Source organism: Conger conger, chromosome 14 (assembly GCF_963514075.1).
Source record: "Conger conger chromosome 14, fConCon1.1, whole genome shotgun sequence".
NCBI classification, from domain to species: Eukaryota; Metazoa; Chordata; class Actinopteri; order Anguilliformes; family Congridae; genus Conger; species Conger conger.
In genome coordinates, this window is record NC_083773.1 from 41,400,444 (window position 1) to 41,410,917 (window position 10,474).

Here is a 10,474-nt window from a genome sequence, read left to right on the forward strand (position 1 = left end):
GTTGCCTTTTTTGTCACCATACCATATTCTACCAGAATTCTACTTTTCATAAATCAAATGCCATCCCTCCAAAATATTTTTCTTGTTAAAAATATCTAAAACATATTAGGGAAGCAGTAGGAAGGCTTTTTATCTAATATGAATTGTTATTACTTTTAAATTGACTTTATATGTTCAATTTGCAACAGGATACTAAAAGAAAACATTGCCCTCTCTCTCCCTCGCTCTCTCTATGTGTGTGTGCTCGAGCGTGCGTATGGACAGATGTGCGCCTCGCGCAGACAATGGGATCATCGCAGGGCCACGTGTGGCCCACAAGTCTTGACTGGCAGCCTCACACAATCACAAAAGAGTTCCCCCGCCTGTACAGACGGCAGTGAATGGACATATGTTGAGCTTGTTGTGCCTCGGCATTTGGTCATAAACGGAAACAGGTGGGGCGGGGGGATGAAGTCTGGGAACGTTATAATACGGAAAGCGATGAACAGTAAAAATGGGATAGTTCGGTGCCGAGATAAGAACAGTCTTTATATTCTAGCTTAATTAGAATATGAAGTCTTTTGCGTCCTTGGTAAATTGTGTAACAAATGTCATTTAATTTCACGTCGTCTGTGATTGCCGAGACGTGAGGGCAAACATAGTCGTATATGTAGCTTCTTAAAATTAACATTAAATTAACACTTCATTGAGAGAGGCGCTCATTTCAACTCTATCGTAGACATGTTTTGTCACAGTGTGCGAGCTGTATGAATGAAATGAAAGCGATGTCTTAATTATGTATTCGGTGTTATCTGGCAAAATGACGCACATGAGCACGAAAAAAATATATAATTCTTGGTTGGGCAAGCTATAGGGCACAATATCTTACGAAGTAGGCTAACATAGGCTATACTCATGACACAATTTGCGCATGAGTAGAGGTTCTGTGAATTCCGCAGATAGGTTTGGAGGTTTTTGACTGATGGGCTTTCCGAGTTACTTTGAATAGTTACGTAATTAAACTGTGTCAAGAAACCACCACAGATTTCAACGCATATCTGAGGTCAACGGCAATACTGCATGAGTATATTCTGATATTCTGCCAATTTTGTTCTATTGTGTTCTATTATACATAATTAGTGTTTTTATGAGAAAAAAAACCCACAATATAAAACAAACACATCAGATCAGATAGCTGAATTTCCATCATGCCTTTACTGATAGACATGCCAACAGCAAACAAGTAGAAAAGCACGTACTACCTTAGTTTCACTATAAAGGAAACGAAATGCGCGCCAAATTTTCTTAGCGAATTTTCGGTCTATTTTCTAGGTTACAGACGAAGGACACTTTCCAAGTGAATTTTACAATTTTGTTCTGACGGTTGTCTGGCGACAGTATTTTGTGGTTTACTTCCAGATCTATGGATCGTGGTTTTAGGCGATTGACATTAATTTGTTTGCCAGGCATGTCTTTTCTCTTTCGGTAGAATGTGGCCTACATTTAGTTCTGTCCATCCCTGTTTAATAATTTTATAAAATAAATCAAAATATTGTTTGTATGTTTAAAAACTGCCACCTGAAATATAAATATAACATATTTGCTAACGATTCTGTCTCATTCTTGGCGTTAATACAGGCTGATATTATTTTTTAAGAATGCCAAACGTAATCCTGCCATTCATAGTAGGCCTATCTGTTGAATGATTACAATTTAAAGTAGTGTTTAGGTCCTACTGAGTATAAACGTTTTTAATCGCGTTCGTTGATCCGCCGCCAGATATGAAATGTGCAGCCTGTACCTCACAATTGCTCAACATAAATATCCTCAATCAAGTGCTGTGCGAGAAATCTAGAAACATAAACAGGCTGTCCTCCATGCTTTTGTCTTTGCAAATGTCTTTCCGGTTCGACAAATTCTACTTCGGGGCTGCATAACGCATGCGCGCACAACCGTCAACTGAGAGTTTGCCAGCAGACACTTTTGGACACGGGACTGCCACGCGCGCTTTCGGCACCAGCTGAGAGTGGAGGTGTGGTGGGAGGGGCCAGTCCGCTCTTCCAGAAAGGCAACAACCGGAGCCCCTGTCTGCCAGTCTGCAAAGTTTACTGCGCCCGGATGGATAACTAGAAACTCATCATCCCGGAGGAGAGCAAGTCGTGCAGAGAATAAACACGGGACGGACAGAGTTTACAAGTACAGATCCAGTTGGCGCGCTCTTCACTTCATCGCAGAAGTCACTTTAATCCTTTCGGAATTTTACACGACCACAGGAAGAATATCAAAAAGCGTGCGCTGTACATCAAGCAGGTATGGATTACATTCAATCTGGAGCGTCATCTATCGCAGCCAGTCGTGTCGCCTAAAATCTGGGTCATTCATCTGGGTAGTGTAGGTAATTTTTGGGTACAACCTATATTGTGTGAAAATATATACTTTCCTGAGGTGCTTTTACCATTTCCCTACTTGAGTTGAACTTTAGCGCACGTCATTTTTAGTCACACCAGAGACAATACAACGATTTAAACGGACATAAGAGAACATGAAAATGTTGTTCATATTAATCTTGTGCCCAGTGGTGACCTAGTTTGTGATTTTTTTGTACATTTTAAAGTCGACGTATTGTCTTTCATTTAATACAGGTATATATAAAATATGCTTCCGCCATGACATACCGAATTGTATAAGGGACAAGAGCGTTGTGTATTATTCGTGTTAATCTTGTACATATGAATTCCTCCATCTGCAATAACTCGACATATTAAAGAAAAATAGGCCTATAGGCATTAAATGACTTATATTGTTGTTATAGTCGAAATAGACTATATTAAATGCTACATGTGTGATGTATAGACTGAATTATTACATTCAGGCTACAGTCATCTCAATGAATACTCAAGTGAACTATTTAATGTGGATTCATTCAGCAATTTGTTTCGCATTAGAAATTGTTCCAATGAAGCGACACGTAATTAATTTATTTCACCCACAAAGTATTATTATATTCACTGTGAACAGAAATGGATGTTTAATAGGCCTACAGACTACTTTTTTTTTTTTACTTAAACATGTAATCATATGGAGAAATCGTAACAACCTCCGGTAACCAAAATGAGTCCACACAACCCGCGCCACCGATTTTGGAGTGCACATGCCTTTCAAAAAAACTGAGAGGTTGCCTAAAATGTAGGCCAACGACCCCCCAAATGCTAACGATGCACCGAGTAACTTAATCGGCCAAATTTGAGTGTTGATTTTACATTAGTGAACTCTGGCTCCGTGCGGTTTGATTTGGCTATATGGGCTAATCTTCATCCAAATCCTCGACCGGGGCTTTATTTCCAGGATAAATCCCTGCGGTGTCCCAGATCTCCTGTCCTGCATCGCTACGTTCAGAGCGATGAGCCGGTCCGTCTTCTGACCACTCAGCAAACCTCCGGCGAGTGTTGTCGGCTCCGAAATAGTGCAGTGTCATACACTGATCAAGTAATTAACTTTGTCGTTAGCTCAATTCCAATGTAAATCAAGTAACACAGCGAAGTTTCACATTTCACTGAGATACATTTGTTAAAATGTATCTTAAATTCTAATTTAGTTATTTGATGTCATGATTTTCATTGGTATAACGGTCAATTAAAACTATTCTAGCTATAGTTGGGACAGCGGCTAGCAAAACTACTTTGTAATTACACCAGAAGTGAAAATTATACCATGAAATAGAAATAAAAACATGGTAATATATGGGGTGAACGGCAGAATCTACAACACCAGTTTACTGGGAGCTGTCCAAAGGACGGTGCTGAAGTGAGACTGCGCATTTACTAACCTTTAGCCAAAGCCGTAAATGCAGAATGGAAACGCAGGAAAATTTGAAGCACGAATTATTTCGATTTTACTATTTGTAGTAGTTAAGGTCAAGGGTCAGACAGCGCTCTGCAGCTAAGAACCTGTGTGTTGTAAGTCCTGACTACTGACGAATTAGTCGAGAGGTCGTGGCTCAATCAAGGTTAGTCGGACTCATTAACAACTTATTCTGGCCAGTCACCTTTCACCTTAACTGACCGCATATTAGAATAGACTGGATACGGTCCAAGACAATTTATATCATTATTCACATGGGTGACTTTCCATGTCTTACATTTTCATGGTCTTCTTGCAATGTCATGCCTTTACTAAAATAGCAACAGAATGCATTTTTTTCATAAACTGGTTTTCATGAGCAACAAACAAATAATCTGGGATGTAAACCAACCGTGGTCTGGGTATGTTTAATTCTGTCATCACTGGCACACAGTGGAATTGAATAAAACCCCAATTATATGCATTGGCTTGCTTCTAAAGTTTTGAAGGGGACATAGAAGAATATGGAGGGGATATTATTTGAGATGCAATGTATCTGGTTGCTGTTAGGTGACGTGTGTTTGCTAAACCATGGATTTAAGCCTGGGGATTTAGGTATGGGGTAAACGGGAAGACACTCTAGGGCAAAGGTCAAGGTTTGTTCAACATATACTGGGTCAATAGTGTTAACATTGGAACATCATTATTAAATATGCTTAGCTTGAATATGCGAATGCAATTTTCTAAAAACCTCACGTAACTCACACTGTGAAATTTTGAAGCCGTTTTTACTCAAAAACATGGTTTGGTGACACTCAAAATGCTACGGGACACAATTCACTTGATATCTTGAGTAGAGAAACAACTGTTATCATTAGAAAGCTTACATTCTCCTCTTCCAAGTAGTAAAACTAAAGTAACCTGACAGTAGTAACGAAGTGTGCTGGGTATTAGACCTTTTTAGAGAGTGTTTTCAAGGGTGAAGACAATCAATCCAGAAAGAAAGAGATGTCTCCCACCGAGAGTTAATTGTTCTGACATTTGAAATGTATCATTAATTTGGAACTTGGCTGTCTATTGTACTAATGACCCAGAAATTTTGAACAAGTTTTTCAACATAGCTGGATAAATTCCAAACCTGAGAACAAGATATTACGCATTAAAAAAAAGCTTGTTTAAATCAGACCTGATACACATCACCAATGTCTCTTTAAAACCTTTAGTTTATCATGCAACTGCTTTTAATTATAAATCAAATTTAAGGATAAATACTGATTGAATGTAGGGGGAAGTCCATTGTAAAAGTTGTAAAATATTGCAATGTGCTGACTGCTTCAGAGATGGGTATGTTTGATAATGCCCATATGACAGCTAACAGGTCACTTCCTGTCATAGCAGTTATGATCAACCCTGGTACCTAAACATATTTTTCAACATACAGTACAGTACAAAGTATAATCCTCACACATGAGAACATAGTGTTTATTTTTCACCTTCACTGTAATATGTCCATCTCATTTGAGATTGCATTGGTAGTTAACACCCATGTGACAGTACGTTTTTTATTTTATTTTATTTATTCGTTTATCTGACAGGTCAGTGCACGTTAATAATATTTATGTAACTGCACCAGAGAGAATTTTCACCTGGTAATTGGTCATTTCTTGTCTTAAACAGAATTATGACCTGTCCTTATTTCTAAAAACTATAAACAAATAGAAAACTTTGCACATCATTACAGACACTATTGTAAAAGATACAAGAAGTTTGTGCATGATGACTTGTATATAAAAAAATACTAAAATTTGCACATGATACAGGCTCTTATATAAAAAAATACTAAAATTTGCACATGATGCAGACTCTTATATAAAAAAATACTAAAACATTGCACATGATGCAGACTCTTATATAAAAAATCCTAAAACATTGCGCCTGATGATTTATAAAAATGTGGCGCAGTAGTATGTTTATCTGTGATAGCGAGGCGCTAACAGGCTGTTCCCTGGCAGGACAGGATGATGACCAGGCCCTACGGAAGGCCCGGGGATGTGGCGGAGCTGGTCAGCTCCCTGGGCTGGATGGAGGAAGACCTGAGCTCGCAGGACGGGGAGGGGGCCTGCGAGGGCGGGCGCTTCGGGCCGGACGGGCGTGGCCGGGAGCTGGGGAGCGAGGACATGGAGGAGGAGGAGGAGGAGGAGGAGGAGGAGGAAGAGCCAGACGACGGGCAGAGGGCTCCGAAACGGCGGGGGCCCAAGAAGAAGAAGGTGACGGCGGCGGTGGTGGAGCGGTTCCGGGTGCGGCGCGTGAAGGCCAACGCCCGGGAGCGCTCGCGCATGCACGGCCTGAACGACGCGCTGGAGAACCTGCGCACCGTCATGCCCTGCTACTCCCGCACCCAGAAGCTCTCCAAGATCGAGACCCTGCGGCTCGCCCGCAACTACATCTGGGCCCTGTCGGAGGCGCTGGAGGGCGGGCGGCCCACACACAGCCGGGGCTTCCTGGAGACGCTCTGCCAGGGGCTGTCGCAGCCAACCAGCAACCTGGTGGCCGGCTGCCTGCAGCTGGGCCCCGCCCCCGAGGTGACGGACGGCCCGGAGGACCAATGCGGGGGCCCCGTGGGCCCCGTTGGCCCCGCCCTCAGCTACCCCTCCCCCGGCCTGCCCAGCCCGCCCTACGGCTCGGTGGAGGCGGGACACCTGCTCCAGGGGAGGAGCTACAGGGGGAGGGGCTGTGATAACCCCTCCCCCGCGGAGGGCGGCACGGACACGCCCCCCTACGACGGGCCGCTGACCCCGCCCCTCAGCGTCAGCGGAGCGTTCGCCCTGAAGCAAGAGCCGTCGCCGGGGGAGACGGAGAGGGGCTTTACCGCCGGCCATCCGCCCCGCTACCCCACCGGCCCCCACCCCTACCCCCACGGTCACCACGGCTACCCGCCCGCCCACTACGACCTCCCTTTCCACTCCCCATTCGGCCCCGCCCACTCCACCAGTGCGCAGGTGGGCGTCGTTTACAGCGAGTGATGGGCGTGGCCCCAAGCGGACCGGGGGAGAGGATAAAGCCAACTTCCTCCCTTTTCTGACACCTTCCTGTGTTTTGTCATCCAAACACTGCAGGCATCAACAATGCTACTCCGTTAGCACGAAACATGACCGCATTTTGATGACAATGGTGCAGTACGAGTGTTATAAAAATGTTGGCATGTTTTGTGCTAGCAGGCATTGTGAGCTTGTGAGTTCGCTATCAGGGTAGGATGAATAACTGCTATTACTAGCAGTAGCAACCTTTGTGCAACATTTATTTTCTTTTTGTATCACCGTCCACCAAATACAACTTTCCATTTTGGTCCCCATTGCTACTTAACATTGTTTTTCTCTAAATGTGCACATTCGAAATATGTAATTTGGCTATTCAGATTATTTTTATATAAGGTATTGTTATATTTATACTCAAACCTCAGGGGAGACTGCAGGGTTAATTGAAACGCCAGATAGTCTCACAGACATCGATGGGGAGTTTTGTACCCACAATCCTTCAGTCCATTTCACAAATGATGAAGATTGGAGGCCTGAACCAGCACTTCTGACCAACCCAACATGGTCATCTACAAACTACGGTCTCCGTGGGTGCAGCAAAGGAGCTACAACTTGTGACAAACTGCCACTACTTTTCAAAGACCTTGATATTTATTTATTGACATGTTTATTTACTATTTATTTGGACTACTGTTGTTTGTGATATGTTGTTTTGCTGTTGTATTTAGGTTTTAATGAACTGCATCTCTCTCTGTTTTGAATCTACCGTGTCAGTTGCTGACAGCATATTTAAATTATTTATTTTAACTGTCACTGTTGTTTGTTTTTCTTAGTTTTTCCCAATGGCATTTTCACTTGGCTCAATTTTGTTATTCCTTTGTTGTACTTAAGAAAATGTTCTTACGAAATGACTTATTTATAGGTAAAACACTGTTGATTAGGTGTAGCAATTTCCATGTATGTGGATAAACCTCAAATTCACATCTACTGGGTGCTCTAATGCAGTATATACATATGTATAGTACCCATAACAAGGTGTTCTCCCACAAAAATGCAATTGTTTCTCATTTAAGTGGAATTAACACCAGATTTCATCGTCCTAGCCGAATTGTAGGAATTTTAATGAAGTCAAGTGCTTGCATCATATTTGATATTCATATTAATTTTGGTAGAAAAGTATTACTAAATTGGTTACATTCAGAAAAAACAGTATTGAAACTGAGATGGCTCTAATGACTGGAGTCCATTGCTGATTGCTCAGTCTGAAAATCTCTTTGGCTTGACTGGGTAAGGACCAAACAGCCCCCCTTCCCCCTGGAGGACGAATGAAAATGATTTGAGTTAAGCCTCTTTTTGTTCCCTCCCTGCGCTTACATTCATAAGCGGCTTAAACGCTGCAGAGGAGCGATGTCGGGAGGCAGGCCTCGGGGACAGAAAACATCTACAGACGTATCAAACAGACAGTTTAATGACGAACATCGCCCAACATCTACAGACGTGTCAAACAGACAGTTTAATGACAAACACCGCCAAACATCTACAGACGTATCAAACATACAGTTTAATGACGAACGCCGCCCAACATCTACAGACGTATCAAACAGACAGCATATAGGGCAGCATATAACAAATAAACATGAAGGTTTCCTATAAATAACAAAACATTTACCACAGATTATCTGGTTAAAGTCAGTTAAAAAGACACAAAGACGATTTCTAATATGTAATGGTTTTGAATTCAATTACTTTTCAACCCTTTACTGAGCTGAGCCTGTCTAGTGTTTTGGAACCTATATAATACTCTCAAAAACTGCAAACCCCACCTTCTGGTCTTCTTATTTGGCTCAATTGCACCAGGCCAGATCAATTGAGCACAGAAAAGTATTTGAATCGAAAACAATTATGTATTTGACCCAGATCTGGATTCAAGTATTCTCAAAGAAGGATAATTTGAAATTACTTTCGGTTTTAAATTGGTGTTCTGCTGCCCGAGTGAACAGTTGAGAGGCGTTAGGGCGGAGGTGATCAGTTGTATTTGAAATGAGCCAATGAGAGAACAGGCTCGTGTTCCAGTTCAGAACAACAACAACACCTGACCCAACATATCATCATGTTATTCAATCAGTTCCCTGAGCGCTTGAATCAGGTAGTCTAGCAGTCATCTAAACAAAGGCTAGTCCTCTCCCAGCCTCTGATATATAATATAAAGCACTGTTAACTGTCTATGCTATGAAAGCTGCTCTATGAATAAAGTGTTATTATTAATATGGAACAGCCCTGTTATTATGAATATGGAACATTCCTTTATTACTTGGGCTTTACCCTACTTATTTTACTGTACAAGCAGCACTGATCGTACATAAGGCAATAATTTAGTCAACTATGCAATCTCAATTTTTACAGAAGAAACACTTATTTTCATTGTAAGGTAGAATTTTAAGTATCTGAAGCTACTTTGTCCTTGACTATGAAAACTGAGAAAAATATATGTTACACCTGTTGTTATGACGACCCACTGTATTTTTGTACAGATCAAACTGTCATCCACATTTTTTAGGGAAATATGCTAATAAGATTAAAATGTTTCTGAATTAAATACATTTTTTAAACAAAATGTTTCACAGTGTATTACATTCTTATTATATTTGTAGTGTGTTATATTCTTCTGTGTGTTTCTTTTGTATATGTATATACATATATATATATATAATTTTTTTACATTTTACATTTGCATGTGAATTTACACATTAAATTACATTTCAATATAACCAAATGCTTTTATGCAAATGGATATGACAATTTTGAGCCAAACATAAATTCCTAAAAATCATACCATTGATAGAAAAAAACAATGATTTTCATTGTACAATGACATTAGCAATTGCCTCATTTTGTCAAAGGCCCACTATCTGGCCACAACTTTTCCTGGTTCCCAGTCCCGTACTATGCCAAGAAACTGCAGAATGATCACTATATCAATTTACAACTGGAAACGCACTGTCCAAATATGACAGCTCCTCCAGTTAAGCTGACATCTCACTGCTTTGCAATGAATCTGAGCTGATGAACTGCAGGACACTGGCAGATAGTCCCTCCATCCACTTTCTAAAATGCTTATGGGGAGGGCTGGAGCCTATCCCAGCATGCACTAGGGGAGAAGCAGGGATTCATTTATACCTGCGGGCCATTTAGAGTCACAAATGAACTGAACCTGCTGGACCTGCATGTCGACTGAAAGATTGAGGGATTCGAACCCGGGACCATCTCAGTGCAGACCGTGCGCACCACCACTCAGTTCACATTTGTCCCTCTCATTATTGATTCACTCCAGTCACTGAACTAGTGCTACAACCATGTCAGGCAGCTACGTGGCTTAAAAAAGAACATTGCTAATCTAGCCAAATATGCAGTCCCTTCACTGAGAGCAGTAGACGGTTACTTGAACACAACAAAACAAATAAAAATGGCTTTCCCAGTTGTGATAGTTAGCAAGTAATGAGTAACACTGCTGACAGTGGTTTGTGTCTCTCCACCCTAAGATTTGGGGGTAGACAGGGAGACATACCCCCAATAATTTCACTTGAATTAATGGCTAGACTAGCTACTATGCTTGTGAGACC

At 41.5% G+C, this 10,474-nt stretch overlaps 1 protein-coding gene across 1 annotated transcript; it reads left to right on the forward strand.

Annotated features, from left to right (window-relative positions):
• Positions 1-5,837: 5,837 nt before the first annotated feature.
• LOC133109487 (neurogenic differentiation factor 4-like) lies at positions 5,838-6,842 on the forward strand. Its single transcript, XM_061218809.1, has one exon. The coding sequence runs from the start codon at positions 5,838-5,840 to the stop codon at positions 6,840-6,842; it is 1,005 nt and encodes a 334-aa protein (XP_061074793.1).
• The last annotated feature ends 3,632 nt before the right edge of the window (positions 6,843-10,474 follow it).

Coding starts and splice junctions, on each gene's coding strand:
- LOC133109487 (XM_061218809.1), top strand. CDS start 5,838: ATGATGACCAGGCCCTACGGAAGGCCCGGGGATGTGGCGGAGCTGGTC.